At 42.4% G+C, this 21,147-nt stretch overlaps 1 protein-coding gene across 2 annotated transcripts in view; it reads left to right on the plus strand.

The window, feature by feature from the left end:
* The window catches only part of COL3A1 (collagen type III alpha 1 chain), a 107,891-nt gene that overhangs the window by 59,309 nt on the left and 27,435 nt on the right, over window positions 1–21,147 (plus strand). For both annotated transcript variants that reach the window (XM_082223477.1, XM_082223478.1), the window contains 21 exons: window positions 1,299–1,343; window positions 3,652–3,705; window positions 5,596–5,694; window positions 8,971–9,015; window positions 9,127–9,225; window positions 11,506–11,559; window positions 11,731–11,838; window positions 12,942–12,995; window positions 13,130–13,228; window positions 14,516–14,569; window positions 14,977–15,075; window positions 15,533–15,586; window positions 15,681–15,734; window positions 16,586–16,639; window positions 17,498–17,551; window positions 18,652–18,696; window positions 18,835–18,933; window positions 19,032–19,139; window positions 19,882–19,935; window positions 20,832–20,885; window positions 20,991–21,044. In XM_082223477.1, coding sequence (XP_082079603.1) covers window positions 1,299–1,343; window positions 3,652–3,705; window positions 5,596–5,694; window positions 8,971–9,015; window positions 9,127–9,225; window positions 11,506–11,559; window positions 11,731–11,838; window positions 12,942–12,995; window positions 13,130–13,228; window positions 14,516–14,569; window positions 14,977–15,075; window positions 15,533–15,586; window positions 15,681–15,734; window positions 16,586–16,639; window positions 17,498–17,551; window positions 18,652–18,696; window positions 18,835–18,933; window positions 19,032–19,139; window positions 19,882–19,935; window positions 20,832–20,885; window positions 20,991–21,044 — 1,440 coding nt within the window. The remainder of the gene's footprint in view (window positions 1–1,298; window positions 1,344–3,651; window positions 3,706–5,595; window positions 5,695–8,970; window positions 9,016–9,126; window positions 9,226–11,505; window positions 11,560–11,730; window positions 11,839–12,941; window positions 12,996–13,129; window positions 13,229–14,515; window positions 14,570–14,976; window positions 15,076–15,532; window positions 15,587–15,680; window positions 15,735–16,585; window positions 16,640–17,497; window positions 17,552–18,651; window positions 18,697–18,834; window positions 18,934–19,031; window positions 19,140–19,881; window positions 19,936–20,831; window positions 20,886–20,990; window positions 21,045–21,147) is intronic.

Here is a 21,147-nt window from a genome sequence, read left to right on the forward strand (position 1 = left end):
TTGCCTCTGGTTTTCTTGTGTACAAAAGGAGACGACAAAGTATAGCATGAGTGTGTTTGGAGAAAGGGTCCGTATGTTACAAAAGTACCATCCACGCAGAAGAGGAAGGTTTCAGCCGGCTGAGAAGAAACCCCAAGGATTGCAGAAGCTCAAGAAAAATATTGGGATTGGGGGCTAAACTGGGGAGGGTGTGCAGACAAGCCTCTGAATATACAGTGAATCTCTACATGTTCTGTGCAGAGATTTGTCAGTGATTGTTGTTGTTGTTAATATGCTTATTGGTGACATTTTAAAATCAATAGGTGTATGAAAAACAACATTTATTATTATTATTATTATTATTATTATTATTATCATTATTATTATCATTATTATCATTATCATCATCATCATCATCATCATCATCATCATTATAGCAGCAATCCTACATAGGATTGCATCCTCCATGCCTTGTTGGAGGCCTGGCTACTGACTGTCAAGAATGGTGAACTATTTATATATCCTCCGCTCCTTTGGCACTGATGCCCCCAAATTCTGTGTTTTTATTTTCCAAGTATATCCCAAGTGCCCGTAGTAAGAATCAAATTATTCTCCCCCTATACCAGGATTGAGGGACACAGGTGGCGCTGTGGGTTAAACCACAGAGCCTAGTACTTGCCGATCAGAAGGTCGGTGGTTCGAATCCCCATGACAGGGTGAGCTCCCATTGCTCGGTCCCTGCTCCTGCCAACCTAGCAGTTCGAAAGCACGTCAAAGTGCAAGTAGATAAATAGGTACCACTCCAGCGGGAAGGTAAATGGCATTTCCGTGCGCTGCTCTGGTTCGCCAGAAGCGGCTTAGTCATGCTGGCCATGCTGTACGCCGGCTTCCTCGGCCAATAAAGTGAGATGAGCGCCACAACCCCAGAGTTGTCCACAACTGGACCTAATGGTCAGGGGTCACATTTCTTTATACCAGGATTAACACATGCTATAGTTTGTTTACTTTGTGGGCTTTGCAGCCATTATTTAAAAGGCATTTTTAAAACTGCCTTTCTTGAAGATTTTGTCCCCTTGTTTCTCTCCTCCCAAACCCATCAGTTCCAGATTCATCACCCAGAGCTCCAATGTGCACATAAAATTCCTGAAGCTCCAAAGTTTCTGGTGAGGAGCAAGTTCAGTGTTTGCAAGGAGAGGAATTTACATATGGAGTTTTCTTTCTTTCGTTAGAAACAAAAGTTTGTTTAAAAGAGGGAAACATATTGATATTGTTCCGTGTCAGATTTTGTTTGTTCCTAATGTATTTAATTCCATTTGCAGGGCGGTCGTGGTAATGATGGCTCCCCTGGAGCAGCTGGTCAACCTGTAAGTAACTGTGCATTGTGTAGCTATCAGCCACTCTGCATGTATTCAAAAGCTGACCTGTTTATAACTCGGAGTACAGCCTGGGACGCAGTTGGCGCTGTGGGTTAAACTACAGAGCCTAGGACTTGCCGATCAGAAGGTCGGCGGTTCGAATCAACGCGACGGGGTGAGCTCCCGTTGCTCGGTTCCTGCTCCTGCCAACCTAGCAGTTCGAAAGCACGCCAGTGCAAGTAGATAAATAGGTACCACTCTGGCGGGAAGGTAAACGGCATTTCCGTGCGCTGCTCTGGTTTGCCAGAAGCGGCTTAGTCATGCGGGCCACATGACCCGGAAGCTGTACGTTGGCTCCCTCAGCCAATAAAGCGAGATGAGAGCCGCAACCCCAGAGTTGGCCATGACTGGACCTAATGGTCAGGGGTCCCTTTACCTTTACATCTAGCCCATATATTATATTAAGTGCTGCTGAATTGCAAGCGAGACATAAAGCACTTCTGGCTTCCCTCAATGAAGGCAACAGCCAAAGTAAAACTTCTGATGAATTGTACTTCAGATATTACATTTGTTGCAGAGAACCAGTAGTGCCAGGCAAGCTGCATCAGTAAAACAATGCCTGGCCCTTTTGTTATCCGCACTGGTATCTTCTGCTTCTATACGTTCATCCGACACCCTGGTAGTCTCTTGTTTTATTCAAACACTTGCGAAGTTCCATCTCAAAATCTAAAAAAGAAGAAGAGCTCACCTCCTGTGCACTCTCCAGAAGTAGTGACAGAAGGGGCGGATAGAGATCCAACAAAAATAAATAAATCTATCTAGTCGCGTCTCTGTGAATAGCATTTAGATTGAAATTCTTCTCAGGCTATTGATTATCGAACAAAATCTAAAACCACAGTTTCCATAAGTGCTGAGGAAACCCAGACAATGTTAGGCGTGTCTCAGTCCACTGAACAGAGTGAAATTTAAATGGGTTTACGCCATTTTGCTTTTAACAAGAGTCTTCCCTGTGATTGGGAGTCAAAGTCTGTGGCTGAAGTGAAAGTCTCACCACATGAGAGCAGCTGCACTAAAGACTCATCCAATTTGCCCTTGCCGCACCACTTTTCCCCGGGGAAACCCAATGTTTACTGCTGAATCAGAGCAAACGTCAATCACATTTTCTCCAGACTGACTTTGCTCTGATTTATTCCTAAAGAGCTGGTTTCCCAGGGGAAAGCAGTGGGGCAAGTGGAAAACTGCTCAGACTCATGCTTTCTAGGCATGGGACAGGTGCACGTTTGGATGAGCTCTAAGTCTCCATTCCATCAAAATGCAGTGGGACTTAGCCAAGAGACTAATGTGTGCTAAAATCTGTCCATATTCAGCATTATGAAATCCAAGTAACTTACGGTATATCTGGCATACTGCAAAGACCAGTGTATAACCATTTACATGATCATAACACAAGCTTCCTGAGACCTATTGTTGTGATATCCATATCCTGCTTTTTCAGTAAAAAAAATAATAGTCAAATTTACTTTAAAATCACACAACATCAACATGTCGACCACATTTTTAAAAAATGTGTAAGGAACAAGCCATAGGAGATAGATATAAAATCTAGGGATTTGTTGTTGTTGTTAAAAAAGACCAGTTTAAGAAGCCAAAAATTTGTGTGAACAAGATGATGGAAGTCCATCAGAGATGAACAAAATGAACCTCTCTTGGTGGGGAGTCCCACAACCTATGTGTGACCACAGAGAAGGCCCTCTGTGGTTTGCGGTAATCAAATACAGCTTATGGTTTTGTGAGAGACCCTAGGCTGGATACCTGAGCTCAAGCTCTGTGCTTGATGTGTCACCTCAAGCACAGGGTAGCAGCTCATGATGGTGAATGTAACCTTCCAAAGTCACACATTCAGAAAGGGAAAGATTTTGTTCATATGTGGGCCACGTAGTCTCTTGAGCCAGCATGGTGCAGTGGTTAAGAGCGGTAGACTCGTAATCTGGTGAACCAGGTTTGATTCCCCGCTCCCCCACATGCAGCTGCTGGGTGGCCTTGGGCTAGTCACGCTTCTCGGAAGTCTCTCAGCCCCACTCACCTCACAGAGTGTTTGTTGTGGGGGAGGAAGGGAAAGGAGAATGTTAGCCTCTTTGAGACTCCTTCGGGTAGTGATAAAGCGGGATATCAAGTCCAGACTCTTCTTCCTCTTCTTCTTGATTGTTTTCATCTATTCTCATAAGAATATGATGTAACACAACTAATACTTTTAAAAAATAATGACCCATATCATGTTTTCTTCCAATAATAATATTGTTGTCACTGTTTTCTTAAGGGTCCCCCAGGCCCCCCTGGACCTTCAGGATTTCCAGGTTCTCCAGGTTTTAAGGTATCTATCCTATCCTATCCCTTTCTATCCTATATGTTTGCCTTTAAATAAATGTCTCATATATGTCTCATCTGCGATCCTAAGGACATTTTGCTGAAATCCACAAATAGATGAAGTTAGGAAGTTTTATCAAAAGTAGCTCTTGGGTCTGGGTTTTTCACTAACGAGGTGTTTCTTATCTATTAATAACATGTGGGGTGCGGGTGGCGCTGTGGGTTAAACCACAGAGCCTAGGGCTTGCCGATCAGAAGGTCAGTGGTTCAAATCCCCACGATGCTCCCGTTATCGGTCCCTGCTCCTGCCAACCTAGCAGAAATAGGTACTGCTCTGGTGGGAAGGTAAACGGTGTTTCCATGCGCTGCTGTGGTTCACCAGAAGCGGCTTAGTCATGCTGGCCACATGACCCGGAAGCTGTACGCCGGCTGCCTCGGCCAATAAAGTGAGATGAGCGCCACAACTCCAGAGTCATCCACGACTGGACCTAATGGTCAGTGGTCCCTTTACCCTTTACCAATAGCATGTGAAGTGGTTATTCCCCCCGCCAAAAAAAAATGCAGTGTGATTTTAATTGAAACACTTGTGGATTTGAATGTCCAAGTTCCAGATTTAAAATCTTCTCTATCGATGCAAACGTAACAAGGCACTGTGTAGATATCTGCAAGAGGATTTTCAGTGCCTCATCAATTATGATTTTCAGTATCCCTTTGTGGGGAGAGTCAGAATGGCAAAAAAATGAATGTGTTTGGTGTTGATGGTTCCACTAACTTTTTCGAAAAACAATCCCTTCACATTCTAAATAGCAACAATTATTAAGAGATCATGGCAAACATATTTGCTGACATTACTATGTGCTGAAGAAGAATTCTTCTTCTTCTTTGGCGATCACTTGTAGCTGAGTAAGATTGTCTTCCATAAACACTGTTTTAACAGTGAATCCATAACTGACTGTAAAGGCCAATTCTGGGTTCACACGTCCTTCCACAGTGGGGACATTGGTTTCCGGGCGGGAGTTGATCACGGTGTGGATTTTCCAAGCATGTCTTCCTCTTAGCACATTTATCCCTTGCGTCCTGAGTTCGAGTGTCTTCAAAAGCCCATGACACCTTTGGTAAAGGCTGTTCTCCAACTGGAGTGCTCGCAGGCCAGTGCTTCCCAGTTGTCAATGTTTATATTCCTTTTTTTTTAGATTTGCCTTGAGACAGTCTTTAAACCTCTTTTGTTGACCAGCAGCATTGTACTTTCCATTTTTAAGTTCAGAATGGAGTACAGTGGTACCTCAGGTTACATACGCTTCAGGTTACAGACTCCACTAACCCAGAAATAGTACCTCGGGTTAAGAACTTTGCTTCAGGATGAGAACAGAAATCATGCAGTGGTGGCGCGGTGGCAGCAGGAGGCCCCATTAGCTAAAGTGGTGCTTCAGGTTAAGAACAGTTTAAGGTTAAGAACAGACCTCCAGAACGAATTAAGTTCTTAACCCGAGGTACCACTGTAGTTGCTTTGGAAGACGATCATCAGGCATCCACACAACATGACCAGTCCAACGAAGTTGATGTTAAAGAATCATTTCTTCCACACTGGTGATCTTTGCATCTTCCAGTACACTGGCATTAGTTTGCCTGTCTCCCCAGGTGTCATGTAAAATTGTATCCCTCGTGGGATGTGATCTTCCACTTAATGAAAGCATCAGAAGAAACTCCAATGAAAATCCTCATTATTACATATTTTACATGGCTGTTTATAACTGTATCTATTTTAAAATTTTATATATGGACGTTCTGTGGTGGCCTATATTTGTAATGCCTAAAAAGGGTTTGGCAAAGTAGAATGAAATTATCAGGCTACTGAGTTTTGTTTGTTAAAACTGATTGCTCGCTCTCTTCAATTCAGGGTGAAACTGGCCCTGTTGGCCCCCCTGGCTCTAGTGGGTCTCCTGGAGCAAGAGGAGAGCCTGGTCCTCAAGGTCAGCCTGGTGGTCCTGGTCCTGCTGTAAGTATCATATGTCCTTTATAAACCCATACATTGTTTTACTCACCTAGTAAAATCTGTTCCACAGCTTCCACAAACGTCAACATTATTACCTATTCTCTTTTTTCAATTCTATTTTATTAAATTTCAACATTTTTAACCTATACAATAAAAACACAGTTTTGTCTTTTCTCTTATTTTTGTCAGCTTCCAACCTTCTTTTCCATGGAGTTGTTGTCTGCTTCACCCTATCTTCTATCTATCAAGTTGTTGTTTAGTCATGTCCGACTCTTTGTGACCCCATGGACCAGAGCACGCCAGGCACTTCTGTCCTCCACTGCCTCCCGCAGTTTGGTCAAACTCATGCTGGTAGCTTCAAGAACACCATCCAACCATCTCGTCCTCTGTCGTCCCCTTCTCCTTGTGCCCTCCATCTTTCCCAACATCAGGGTCTTTTCCAGAGAGTCCTCTCTTCTCATGAGGTGGCCAAAGTATTGGAGCCTCAGCTTCAGGATCTGTCCTTCCAGTGAGCATTCAGGGCTGATTTCCTTAAGAATGGATAGGTTTGATCTTCTTGCAGTCCATGGGACTCTCAAGAGTCTCCTCCAGCACCATAATTCAAAAGCATCAATTCTTCGGCGATCAGCCTTCTTTATGGTCCAGCTCTCACTTCCATACATCACTACTGGGAAAACCATAGCTTTTACTATACGGACCTTTGTTGGCAAGGTGATGTCTCTACTTTTTAAGATGCTGTCTAGGTTTGTCATTGCTTTTCTTTCTTTTTTTTAATAAAATTTTTATTGGTTTTTCACCTTTTATAAAGACAAAACACACAAAAAAAAGACAAAAGACAAAAACATGTATAATTTCAGAAAATCCTACTTTCCTAACCCTGTTCCCTGACTTTCCCCCACCCCCCCTCGTGCATTCCAATTCCCAAAATTGTGTCAGCAAATTGGTATTTCTCCTCTTAGCCATCTTAATATTACCTCTTTTGTAAAGAAATATAAATTTTTCCTAAGTTGGACTCAAATTCCCTTCCATCGATTTATCATTTTGTCTTAATTAAAGGTCATATTAACTAAACCCAAAGGTCTTGAGTGTTTTTAAAATTCTATTCTTCCCTCCCTCCCATCCCCGGTTTTCGTCCCTTCCCAATAGATGTCCAGAATAACAGTTCTTAGCCTGGGTTCCTCACGTCCGAGGCTTTCAAGTCTCTTTCAGTCCCTCTCTGCCGGTCTTGTTGGTAGTCCTTTATGTCGGTCATCAAATCTGAAAAGAGTTCTATTACCATCAAACCATATTCTCTTCCCACAAGGACCTTTGAAAACAGCTGCTGGAAAATTTCCGCAAAGCCTGCATCTTCAAAGTCAGAGTCAGAGTGGAGGCCCCAATCATATTTCTTTATTTTAAGTTCCTGTGTTCCATAAACTCCCGGGACCTCCTCCTTCATCTTTTGCATCTTTCGCAGATTTGTAGTAGATATAATCCAAAAGTCTCCTTGCTTGTATTCCACAGATGTCAGCTTCTGGTTGGTACTTTCCAACTTTACTTTCTCTTTTTCTTGTTTAGTCTCTTCCACTTCTTTAGATATCATTTCCGATTCAGCTGTGGATTCTTTCTCATTCAAGTCCTCAATACATTCAGCAGAGCTGCTTATTCCAGAAGTCAAGGTCATGAGTTGTTTGTTCATAGCCAGACTCTGCTCTTGTAAGATTCCCACCAAATGAAACATTCTTTCGATTTCCACTAGTAACTTTCCATCCACAGCCATTGTAGTTTCACAGAGTTTCCCCTAGAGGGAATCTGGTTACTTATTAGTCTTTTCTCCAACAATCCTCTAACTTATTGTTATTACTTTGTTTCCAACAATTTTAGTTCAATTATAACTCATCTTAGTCCAGAGGGATCTTAAATGACAATTTTTCCGCTCTAAACTGTCCGTTTGACAGCTTTGACAGCTGTCAAACTCCGCACCTCTTGCACAAGCTCAAAAACCGGACGCTCCCGGGCCCGGGAGGGGGGTTGTTTACAACAAAAAGAAAGCTTCCAAAACTCCACTCTCCAGCTCAAAATTTCTTTTTGCCAAATCTTGGAAGCTAATGTCTTTTTTAACTCACCCCTCAAGGGGTAGGCTCTCCAGCTTAGCTCTTATATCGTTGCTTTAGATCGTCTGCAAGGGGGGTGGGGACTTCCTTTTAGCACACACCCCGGTCGTCTCAAATTCACGGGATAATATTCTTAAAGTCCAATTCCGTCTTACTCACGGGTTATTCTTTTCAGTCCAAATTTCAAGGAAGGAAGTCAGCGCTCTCCAGTCATGGCTCGCGGCTTCGCTCCACCGAGGTAGCGATCGACTCTCAGTGCCACGCCACCCTCCGTATCCCCTCCGCAGCCTTTAAAAAGGCTCTTTGTGGATCAGGGGGGCGCTTAAGGCACCCGCCGAGTCTTCAGTCCGCAGGCTTCAGCGCCTGCGGTTTTTAAGGGTCCCCGCGTCGCCGGCGCGGCAAGACCCGTCCTCGGTTGAGCCGATTCCCTCCGCAGCTCGGAGGGAATCCGCCATTTCCAGATCACACCAACCCGGAAGTCTCAGGTTTGTCATTGCTTTTCTCCCAAGAAGCAGGCGTCTTTTAATTTTGTGACTGCTGTCTATCAAGTTATAACCACAATATTATAATCTAATTACTTCTGTTACTCATAGCTGAAATCCTACTCACGAGTTCGTCATACTATAAAATTTCTTTAAATAGTCCAAAAAAGGCGTCCATTCTTCCACAAAACACTCATCGTTAGAATCTCTTGATTTTGCTGTTAATTTTGCCAGTTCTGCATAGTCCATTATCTTACTTATCCATTCTTCTTTGGTTGGAACTTCTTCTTCCTTCCATTTCTGCAGATATAGAATCCTAGCTGCTGTTGTTACATACATGAACAACTTTTCACATTTTCGGTGGGATTTCTGCCCCTATAATCCCTAACAGAAACACTTTGCACTTTTTCAATAGACTCATTTTAAGCATCTTTTTATCTCAACATGTATCATTTCCCAAAATACCCTCGCTTTCTTGCAAATCCACCGCAAATATATGTAAAAAAAGCCATCTACCTGTTTACACTTCCAGTTATTAGGAACCTTCTTATACATTTTAGATAATCTGTTAGTTGCTAAGTACCAGCTATACGACATTTTCATATAATTTTCTTTTAGAGCATAGCAAGCAGTAAATTTTATATCTATTTTCTGCAGCTTTTCCCATGCACTCATTTCTAAACATTATTACCTATTCTCTCTAGGGTCCTGGAGGTAGAGATGGAAGTCCTGGTGCAAAAGGTCCCCCAGTAAGTAATCCTGCTGTCATACCACATTGGCTGTGCCTGTGGTCTAAGCTGCCATTTTATTCAATATCACATGGGAATTTGTAAATTTGAGCACATTTTCTTTCCACACAGGGTCCTGCTGGCATGGCTGGTGCTCCTGGACTGAGCGGAGGCCGTGGTCCTCCTGGCCCCCCGGGTACCAATGGAATCCCTGGACAAAGAGGTCCAGCTGTAAGTCGCCAGCTCATCTTTGTCAAGTTTACATGAAAACTGGATTCAGGAAAACAACATCTGCAACCCTACAGATGTTGGAAAACAACACCTGCAATCTATACAGTACTTATAGGCACAAGGATATGACTTGAACCTAATTGGGGAGGATTATCTTTTGAGCTTCCAACTTTCCATGTTTCCTCCTGAAAACTATTACATAATAATAATAATAATAATAATAATAATAATAATAATAATAAATTTTATTTATATCCCACCCTCCCCAGCCAAGACTGGGCTCAGGGCAGCTAACAACCAATAATAAAAACAAGTTGATTGAAATACAACTTAAAAACAAGATTAAAATACATTAAAAGAATTAAGACATTCATTAAAATTCAGCCTCATCACAGAAAGAGAAAGGAAAAAAGAAAGAGGGGGAGGGAATCAGATTGATTCTAAGCCAAAGGCCAGGTGGAACAACTCTGTCTTACAGGCCCTGCGGAAAGAAATCAGATCCCACAGGGCCCTGATCTCATGAGGCAGAGCGTTCCACCAGCCAGTGTTGAAAAGGCCCTGGCTCTGGTTGAGGCTAATCTAACTTTAACTTGCTGTTATTATCGATATATACCTGGGAATAACCTGAATCAGAGGGTTGGGGAAGGCATTCTCAGGCAGAGCAGCTCTTCCCTGAAGAGGAGCTGGAGGGGAAAGATTTGTCCCTACTTGTCTCCAGTGGTTTCAGAAGCAGGGAGAGACACAGACACTGAGCAGCTTTGGCAGGAGTTACCTAGCTACGAGATAATGGAAAGAGAAACAGAAGGGAGGGAACAGCCAGCAGAGACGTCATTAGACTGTGAGAGACCCCCCCCCCTCCCCAAGAACTAGGAGGTCTGTCTGTATTAGAGAACAAAGAATGCAGAGAGGAGGAACTTACTGCTGGTGCTCAGGATATTGGGGGGATGGAAGGGGAAGGATTTAGAGTAGCCAGCTGCTCTCCTAGTGGAGAGATGTGGATTTTTGCTTGCAACCAGATGACTGAATAAAAAAAGATTATAAATTATCAACTGCTCATTAATTCTTATCTGTGAAGTTACCAATAGGAGGGGAGGACTCTCCACGCCTTAGCAATATAATACAAATGGGGATGGCACTAGAAGCTGAAAATATTAATGATAAGAAAATATTTTACTAGATATAGTGGCCCGACAAATAAAAATGCGTAACTATAGGGTGGGTTCAGTCATGCTTAGGAATAATTCCATGTGCCTTGCATCCTAAACAGCAAGAATTCTTGAGAGATCATGGCAGACAATGGGTCATATTTGCTGACAATACTTTGAGCTCAAGATGAATATTCAGCAGCAGATTTTACTAGATTGCTTTTCACTTGCCTACTCAACACTAAGGGTGTAACCCAAGCGCATTGAAAAGCCATGTTTGATCAAGGCATAATCATGCTTAGAGAAGCTTCATTGAAATTAATGAGACTTAAGTTAGCTGTGACTAACTTCTCCCGTTGATTTCAATGGGTCTACTCTATGTGTGATTAAGTCCAAGCCACTGTGAGATTTTATGAAAGCTGTCATTGTAGTGTTAGATCTTTGCTGGCTCATTCAAACAAGCAAATGTGCATGTCTGAAATAGCCGTTAATCTTTACCGCAGGGGTAGCTACCCTGTTGCAGCAAAATGACAAAGAGTATCATGACAAAAGCTTTAGTGCTGCAGAATCCACTTCGCCGAATACATACAACATGATCCTAAATCTCAGAACAGCACAATTTTTCTCCTAGCGTGTGTGGTTCATTTGGTCTCAGTCAGTGAAACCTCACATTCTATCGGAAGTATAATGTGAGGTATAGGGATGTGGGTGGCACTGTGGTTGTCAGTTCGAATCCCCATGACAGGGTGAGCTCCCGTTGCTCTGTCCCACCTCCTGCCAACCTAGCAGTTTGAAAGCACACCGGTGCAAGTAGATACTGCAAATAGGTACCACTGTGGCAGGAAGGTAAACGGTGTTCGCATGCACTCTGGTTTCCGTCACAGTGTTCCGTTGTGCCAGAAGCTGTTTAGTCATGCTGGCCACATGACCCGGAAAGTTGTCTGCAGACAAACTCCGGCTCCCTTGGCCTGAAAGCGAGATGAGCATCGCACCGCATAGTCTCCTTTGACTGGGCGTAACCATCCAGGGGTCCTTTACCTTTACCTTTTTATAATGTGAGGTGCTTCACCTGCTGGAACAATTGCTGTTTAATAAGTCTTTCGGTTAAATTTTAAGGATTGTGTGTTCTCTTTAGGGTGAACCTGGTAAGAATGGCGGAAAAGGAGAACCGGGACCAAGAGGTGAACGAGTGAGTATTTGTCGACCCAGTACCTAGTAGGTTTGGATGGGGGGGAAATGTAATTCCTGCTTATGGAAAATTGGTTTCAAAAGATATCGGTACATTGCTGTAGTGAGATTTTATCTTTGGGACTCCTCCAGCTTTACCAGTTAATAATATTTTATTGTATTTCATTATAAGGGTGAAAATGGTACTCCCGGCGCTGCTGGTCCTCCAGGAGAAGAAGGCAAGGCAGGGGGTCCTGGTCAACCTGGCACAAATGGTATACCTGGAAGTCCAGGAGAACGCGTAAGTACTTAGCAGATCAGGTTTTAGACAAAGGGAAACACACCTTTGAAATGACTCGTGTGACCAACAGTGCAACCAGACTCATGTCTGCTCAGAATTCAGTTCAGCTGAGTTCAGTGGACTTACTTCCAGCTAAGTATGGATAGGATTGCAACCTAAATCCCACTGAAGCAGCAAAACATTAGCCTGGCCCAACTTTAGGGACTATTCAGAAGACGGTAAATTCAAGAGAATGAAATGGAGTAAGAGCTTTTTTCACTAGAAAAAAGCCAACGAGGTTGTTGAATATACATATTCTTGAATATATATATATATATATTTATTTTTTTGAGAAACAGTGTGGATTTGCAGCGTGGTCCCCAACTATAGCACTTTCCCCCATCGGTAGCATTAAATTGTAAGCTCCTCGGTACAATGACCTTGTCCTTTCATTAGCTGGATCAGGTCCAGTGTACATGAATTCCAGAGCAGCAACAGATAAACTTTTCATCCAATGTGAAATGTCGCCTACAGTTATTCTTTTGACTAAATCTCATATATCATCTCATATATATATATATATATATATATATATATATATATATATATGGACAAGGGACGCGGGTGGCGCTGTGGGCTAAAGCCTCAGCGCCTAGGGCTTGCCGATCGAAAGGTCGGCGGTTCGAATCCCCGCGGCGGGGTGCGCTCCCGCTGCTCGGTCCCAGCGCCTGTCAACCTAGCAGTTCGAAAGCACCCCCGGGGGCAAGTAGATAAATAGGTACCGCTTACCAGCGGGAAGGTAAACGGCATTCCGTGTGCGGCTCTGGCTCGCCAGAGCAGCGTTGTCACGCTGGCCACGTGACCCGGAAGTGTCTCCGGACAGCGCTGGCCCCCGGCCAATAAATGTGAGATGGGCGCACAAACCCCAGAGTCTGGCAAGACTGGCCCGTTTGGGCAGGGGTACCTTTACCTTTACCTTTATATATGGACATCTCAGTACAAATAAAAGACTGAAAATGCATTTGACTCTCTGCTTGGCTGGGATGTAGCATACTTCAGCGCATCCTTTTCCTCTGCTATTAAGTGACCCACAACATGAACATTTCTGTTGGTTTTTCCTTCAGGGTGCCCCAGGTTTTCGCGGCCCTCCTGGCAGTAATGGACTTCCAGGTGAAAAGGTATACTCTTCTCTTCCTGCTAAACTGTTTCCTTTCTACTCTGCTTATTGTTTTTCCTCAAATTACAATACAACTTTATCTTTCCACAATCTGTTACTAATCCTATATTGGAATTTGTTTCAATGCCATTTAAGGGCGGCCCCGGTGAACGAGGGTCTCCTGGTCCTGCAGGACAAAGAGGCGTTCAGGGTGAACCAGGACGTGATGGTAGCCCAGGTCTTCCAGGAATGAGAGTAAGTTAAAATACCTTCTGGGTGGGATAGAAAGATAGATAGATAGATAGATAGATAGATAGATAGATAGATAGGTGATAGATATAGATGATATAGATGATATAGATATAGATATGGATGCGGGTGGCGCTGCGCTATAAACCACTGAGCCTTTTAGGCTTGCCGATCAGAAGGTTGGTGGTTCGAATCTCTGTGACAGGGTGAGCTCCCGTTGGTCTCTTCCAGCTTCTGCCAACCTAACAGTTCGAAAGCGTACCAGCTCAAGTAGATAAATAGGTACCGCTGCAGCAGGAAGGTAAATGGCGTTTCCATGCGCTCTGATTTCCATCACAATGTCCCGTTGCACCGGAAGTGGTTTAGTCATGCTGGCCACATGACCCGGAAAGCTGTCTGTGGACAAACGCTGGCTCCCTCAGCCTGACAGCGAGATGAGCGCCGCAACCCCATAGTCACCTTTGACTGGACTTATCTGTCTAGGGGTTCTTTACATACACAAACACACACAATATTATATATATTCCATATTAGTGATGGCTGAGATGACTAGCTATAGTAACAAAGAGCTCATATGCCAATACTTTATTCTGCTAATATCCAGATACCAACTTTCTAGATTTCTAGATAATTCCCTACCAGTGTCCAAGTCCTTGAGAATCCATTTACACCTATGCATTTAGTGGTCAATGCTTGTAAAGAGCTGTGCTTCATTATAGAGAAGAAATGGTGGACTTGTTTCTTGACTGCACCACTAGGACATCTTGAATTTATCAACTTTCGAATTCCAAAAATGAGAGGTGATAAAAAAGTTGTAACATGACTTGGGAATTCAAAAGGAAGTTTGGTTAAAGTAATGTAATTTAGTTTTGCTAAGCAAGCAAAATGTGTGTAAATCATTGAAAATATTTGCCAAGCACTTGCAGTTATATTTTTAATTAGTTTATTTAGCATCACCTGACATTTGCAGAAGGGAAAATTTAAATTATTTTGTTTTCTGAAAGCATTTTGTGTGCTATTGCACCAAAAGTAGACTTACCAAGCTAATAGTTGTCCAGCCACAAAATAATAGCAGATTTGAATTTTTCACACCCAAAAACAATTTTTAAGACCCTTCACTGGAGAGATTAGCAAAAATTAAGTTTCATGCCCTAAAATGACATGCCCTACCACTTAATAAAGCTTGTCTTCAAGGCTAATGCTGTAACAGTGGGAAAAATAAAATGGAACCCTAAAATGTCCTCTTACGAAAGGTCTCTTTTACACAAATACTATTTTCATTTCCTTGCACAGGGTTTAACAGGAAGCCCAGGAAGCCCAGGACAGGATGGAAAACCAGGTCCTTCTGTAAGTAAATAACTTTATGCCACTCCTGTTACCATCCTTGACTTTCACACCTGTAATAAAATAAACATAGCAGCTTATTTAAATTTACTGAGTACATTGGTTTGCTCCGAAGTTATATTAGCAAAGCTTTTACTCTGGGTTTTACTAAATGGCACCGTCAACCCTACTTTGCTAACATTCATGGGGACACCAAATATTATTAGATGAACGTATACTTTCAGTGTCTTAGGGTTCTCTTGTTTTTGTTTGTGTGTGTGTGTTTTAAATCATTCAAGAATGTTTAAAATGACAGGATAATTTAATCTTTGTTTAATTCACAACAGCAAGATGATCCCTTGGGGTTTTCATATTTCTCTGTTGTTTCTTTACATGTCCCTATACATTTAATTTGCATTTGTTTTCATCAGGGGTCCCCGGGAGAATCAGGGCGAAGTGGTCCCCCAGGACCAGCAGGTCCACGAGGTCAACCAGGTGTGATGGGTTTTCCTGGTCCCAAAGGTAGCGAGGTTAGTATAATCTGAAGAATATATACTTAAGAGGCCACACTTACTTATACTTACAGCTTCTATAAACTCATGGTGCTGTGACTCGGACAACAGAATATCTGTTTCCAGTGCTTTTTCTCCTACAAAAAAAGAGGTGCCGGAACTCACCATGAATGTCTCTGTTGTTCTCTTAGAATGGCAATGGCACCCACCTGAGAGGTGCTGGAACTGAGTTCCAGTGAGTTCCAGCTGGAAAAAAGTCCAGTCTGTTTCTACTTTGAGTATGGCACCCCTGAATGTCTGTGACTGGCCATTAATTATGGTTCTATCACATTACTTTGATAATAAATAGAATGTACTGTAGTATACTGAACTTTTATTGCTTTCAGTGCACAGCCATTGAAACTTTCCACTATTAAAAACAAAAAAAGATTTCAGAGATCCATTTCAACTCTGCCATATGTTTTGTATTTCTTAGGGTTCACCAGGTAAAAATGGAGAGAGAGGTTCACCTGGACCTCCAGGCGGACTGGTGAGTAGAATTAATCAATCTGCTAGTAATTCCACATTATATCTTTATGGTATTATGCTGACCATAACTAACACCACTTCTTATTATTTAACAGGGACAACCGGGAAAGGATGGTGAAGCAGGAGCCCAAGGCCCTCCAGGACCTTCTGTAAGTAAGCTTCAGTGAGAAACATGACAACAATTTCATAGACTCAGAGTTGGAAGGGACCTCAAAGGTCGTCTACTCTAACCTGCTATTACTGTTGCAGCATCCCAATTATATCATATCTGCTAAAATTGTAACTATTGGTTATAAAAAGACAAAGTAAATTTATCACCCATCCTATCTGCAATTCTGTCTGGGACTTCACTTGACATCGGGTAGTGGGGCACAAATTTCATCTGATAAACATGCAAATTATTTTTTGATATTTAGGGGAAATGAGTATGTTTGTTCCGATAGCATTGGAAATGAGATTGAGGGGAGCAGAACAGGGAATAATTCATCAGGAATTCAGGAATTCAGTACTTTTGCCTCCTCCTCCTCCTCCTCCTCCTCCTCCTCCTCCTCCTCCTTCTTCTTCTACTACTACTACTATGCCAGCGTGGTGTAGTGGTTAAGAGCGGTAGATTCGTAATCTGGGGAACCGGGTTCGCTTCCCCGCTCCTCCACATGCAGCTGCTGGGTGACCTTGGGCCAGTCACAGTTCTCTGAAGTCTCTCAGCCTCACTCACCTCACAGAGTGTTTGTTGTGGGGGAAGAAGGGAGAGGAGAATGTTAGCCACTTTGAGACTCCTTCGGATAGTGATAAAGCAGGATACCAAACCCAAACTACTACTACTACTCCTCCTCCTCCTCCTCCTCCTCTTCCTCTTCTTCTTCTTCTTCTTGAATAGTGTTGCCCTCTTATTGTTTCTTTATCTCAACATATCCAGGAACAAAACAGTACAGATGTGCCAATGATGAGTAGAGTGTGTTGGCAAACTATTATGACTCCTTTCCCCCTCTGTTTTTTCCAGGGTCCTTCTGGGGAAAGAGGGGAGCCAGGAGCAACAGGACCACCTGGATTCCAGGTATTTTGATATTCGGCTGTTATTCATTCTTGAGTATATATTTTTTCCCAAACCAGATTCTTTAAAAGCAAGTTAGGGCGAAAATGTGGAAATGCATTTATGACACGAATCATTTAATTATGTTTTGATGTTCAAGTCTGCAGTCCTGAACTCAGCTTGCTTATCCCATCCCATCAGAATCAGTGGGATTTGAGCAATGTAACTCTGAGCCAATTTCAGCCAGAAAAAAGCAAGGTACCATAGATTCCCCTACTCTGTATTTTATGCCTTTCCCAACTGCAAAGACACCATCAGGTTATCAAATTTAGCTACTGGTCATCTAAAAGGAGTTGTAAAAGATCCATAAATACCTCCCAAGGAATTTATCTAATCCTATTTGTAGGTTTCCTTCAATATTCCTACAGATGTTTTCCTTGACATAGACCCTTCAGGTTAGCCTCACATTTGACTATATGAACAATTATTGGTGACGGGCTGCAAACATACCCTTTGTTAGGGTTACTCTTGAACTGCACGTTTGTGCTCTATCATGGAAGAGAGATAGTATTGACTCAGAGATGGAGTAGCCATTTGGCATGTTTAAGGATCTAGGCTTATTCCCTGACATCTCTAGTTAAAGAATGTCAAGCAGGTGGGGAAAATAGGCCGGTGCCAATCAGAGTAGACAATAACTGAAAAGATGGGTCAGTAGTTTGACACAATATCATGCCTATATTCAGATGGAAATCACTAAGTGGAGGAAGCTACTTTCTACTCTTTCTGAATTTTTATTTATAAAGTCATGCAACACCATTTGGCTGTTTATGCGCTGGAAAAGCAGACCTATCTATGTGTAACGAGTTATTTTGCCTCTCCTAGGGACTACCTGGTCCTCCCGGCGGACCCGGAGAGAATGGAAAGCCTGGAGAAGCTGTAAGTTGTCCTTTCGTCTTCTCTTTCCCCTCCTCTTTCCCCTCAATCTTCACCTCCAGAAATAAAATGGGGGGGAAAATGAATGCACAGATACATAGTGCTGGGTGGTGTGGCGAAAAACATGCAGGCTTTCCCACATACTATCACAGCAGCATCTAAATGATATCTGGAAATGGTGGCATATATCACTGCTGAAATATCAGCCCTAGCAAACCTGGGACACAAGGAAAATGCCAAGGTTGCTATAATGAATCCGAGTCCTAACTGTATGTTGACATAGAGCCATTTTCCAGGGGCAGTGGCGGGGTGGGGATTAGTTTCTAGTATAGCTTTAATTTAATTGAACAATTAATGAGGTATTACATACCAAGTAATTACTGCCATGAAGTGATGTGACTCATGAGCCAAATGTTTTTTTTTTAAGAAACCTACAACATAGTAGAAAAATAAACCATAATAATAATATAAAACTTTAAAAAGAATGAGTAGCATAAAATATATTCCATAGTGGAATACAAGGTTCATATTTATAGAAAACATATCACATAATCATGACTGTTGTCAAATAAATTCATATTTAGTATGAATATGATTTTTTAAAGCTATATTTTTAAAGCAATGTCTACAAAATGTTTCCATCAATATTTGCTTCTTACTTAAATAAAAATCTATATTCTCCTGATATGCCAGGATTTCATACAAACTGTAGGGCATAAAAAACTATTATATAAGGACTAAACACGAGGACAGAAAAGAGTGTGAGTTGTTAGCATTTTCCTACAGGTCAAAAAGGGTTTTGATAAATTAGAATTGAATTATCTTTTTAAAACCTTAAAGAAAGTTAGTACTGGTTCAGTTTCTGGATGCAAATAATGTATAGTTTACTTCAAACCAAAATAACAGATAATTAGATGCATTGTAAGCTTTCGAAGGATGTCTAGTTTATTACTTGTACTGTTCACAGTACCTTTAGCAACTGAAGTGTGAGCAATCCATTGTCTGAGAACTATGGCCATGACATGACCTATAAATGTGAAGCATTAATGAATATGTATTTCATGAAACATGTAAGTCATCTATCTGCATTTGGTTCATAACAGGGTCCAAGAGGTGAAAATGGAGCTCCAGGACTCCCAGGAACCAAGGTACGTTTTGTAACAACTGCTCCATGTTTTTGTGTGTGTGTTTGTGTTTAAGTATGGAACAGGGGGGCTGGGAACCAAACAAATACATGCTGTGGCCCTTGGAGATCGTGCAAAGCAAAATGTTTTAATTCATATTAGGGTGAAAATGGCATCCCAGGAGAACGAGGTGCACAAGGACCTCAGGGTCCCCCAGGAAGTAGAGGTGGAGCTGGCCCTCCTGGACCAGAAGGTGCAAAGGTATGTACAAGTTTATTTAGTTTTGTGCACACCTTACAAAATATTTCCGGTCTTCCTCTTTTGTTGTCATGTAATAGCTTCTTAAAACATTCCACTAGGGCCCAGGTGGTCCTCCAGGTCCTCCTGGAGGTCCCGGACTACAAGGTTTACAAGGAATGCCTGGAGATAGAGGAGCCAATGGAAACCCTGGACCTAAAGGGGACAAGGTATGCACTTCTGTACTTACAACAACAACAACAACAACGCATGATGATCATCATAATGATCATCTGGCTGGCTTTACTACTGACCTGATCATAGGTTCCTTGAAAAACTGCATTGACAGATGAGGCCACTAAAAGCTGCAGGTCCTTATCTTTCCTGAGATCCCCACTTTTTGGATACAGAATGATATATAAAAATATTGGGGTCAAATCTTCAGGTAGCATACCTCTCTCACCCCTACCCTAAGTATACTTAGCTTCCATTGGAGTCAGCAGGACTCCATTTGAAACAAAAAGGATTAAGAATGGGCTATTGATCACCGTAATATGTTTATATTAGTGGGATTGGTTCAGTTTGACTCTTTAAACCTGAACTTATTGATCAGATTTGCACTTGAGTTCCAGGATTGACTCAGCGTCCTGATTCGTAACTTTCTAATACTTCCTAATCCTTGCTTGTATACTTTATATACTTTGTGAAAACCAGTATTTTCTCACAGCACGCTGTGTACCAGTTCTGTGCCACTGGTAACAATAGGCATATGAACATAAATTACAGATTGGCGAGGAGGGAATGACCCTTTTCCAGACACTAAGTAGATTGACTCTGTTGGGAGAGTCATTATATCTACAACACTGATCGCAGCAAACAGACTCCTGGTGATTTAGCAATGTTAAGAAATAGTAGTGGTGCCTCTTTCTCCCCTTTTCCTGTTCTGGTAACCATATAAGCTTTGTTTGACAGGGAGAGCCTGGTAGCAGAGGTGGAGATGGCTTACCTGGAAAAGATGGTGTCCGAGTGAGTAAAACCTCCCATGGGTTCATTTTTAGATAACTTGGCTACAACATCCCTTTATGGGCGGGAGGGTAGATTTCCAATAGTTCTCTTCCAGCTTATTATATGAGTCTAGGGAGCTCCTTGCTAACCTTCCCTACCATTTTCCCAAACTTCCCCTTGTTAGGTAAGTCCAGAGGGCAGGAACCAGCAGCAGAGGCTGGCAGGGAGGGTTGGTAGCAATGGCACAGGTCACATTGGAAATAGACAGTCATGTGTATGCTCAGGAGCGTTTACTGCACAGTGAGTGCAGTTTTCCAATATTTCTCTGCTCAGTGGATAAAGCTGGGAGGGATTGTAACCCACACACTCTATGATCCCATATAGCAGTGGATGCTCCTGAGCTGGGAGGCAATGCAAACTTCTATATAGCCCATGTTCCTCAGCGTTGATAGATGTTTGACTGTTTCGAACCCTCCTAGCCATTACTCCCCAACTTAACACGTGTGTGTGTGTGTGTGTGTGGTGGGGATCAGCTTTGACTACTGGTAGTGGGTGAGCCTATTTTGAGACACAGAGGTTTAACTTCAGCTTGGTATTTCCAAAGTGGAAGATTCAGTTCTAATCCCTTACTCAGTTTGGAATTTCAGCACCATCACTAATTCTTACAGCATGAAAGTACAAAACAACAACAACCCAGATTTACCCTATAGATCACCTATAGCCCCTGCAAGCCTCCGAGTTGACCGCTTCTTTGCGGAGCGATCAATTCCACACCGCCATTACCTCCGCAGGAAACCAGAAGTCTGGGGAAAGAATATTCAGGACACTTTTGCTTTCCAGACTTTGTTGAAAGTTGTGTTCACAGTTCTTATTAATATTACACTGCTGAATATATATATATTTTTTTCATCCTTCAGGGTCCTGTCGGTTCCATTGGACCCCCCGGTCCAGCAGGCCAACCAGGAGACAAGGTATAGGTCTCGTTCCAAAATGGCGGTTATTATTCATATGTAAATGTCAACTGTGCACATTTTGAAGAATCCAATTCTGAAGAAAAAAATATTCTTTTCTTTCAGGGAGAGCCTGGTACAGCTGGGCCTCATGGCCCAACAGGTCCCCGTGGTGGTCCCGTAAGAGATCCTTTATTTTCAATCATAATTTAAGCCAATTTTTGTTTTGTACTGCTCCTAAAGTATTTTCCAAGGAAGAAATGTAGCTCTGTACAACCCATTG

The sequence above is a fragment of the Podarcis vaucheri genome (genome assembly GCF_965113315.1).
Source record: "Podarcis vaucheri genome assembly, chromosome: 1".
NCBI lineage: Eukaryota > Metazoa > Chordata > Lepidosauria > Squamata > Lacertidae > Podarcis > Podarcis vaucheri.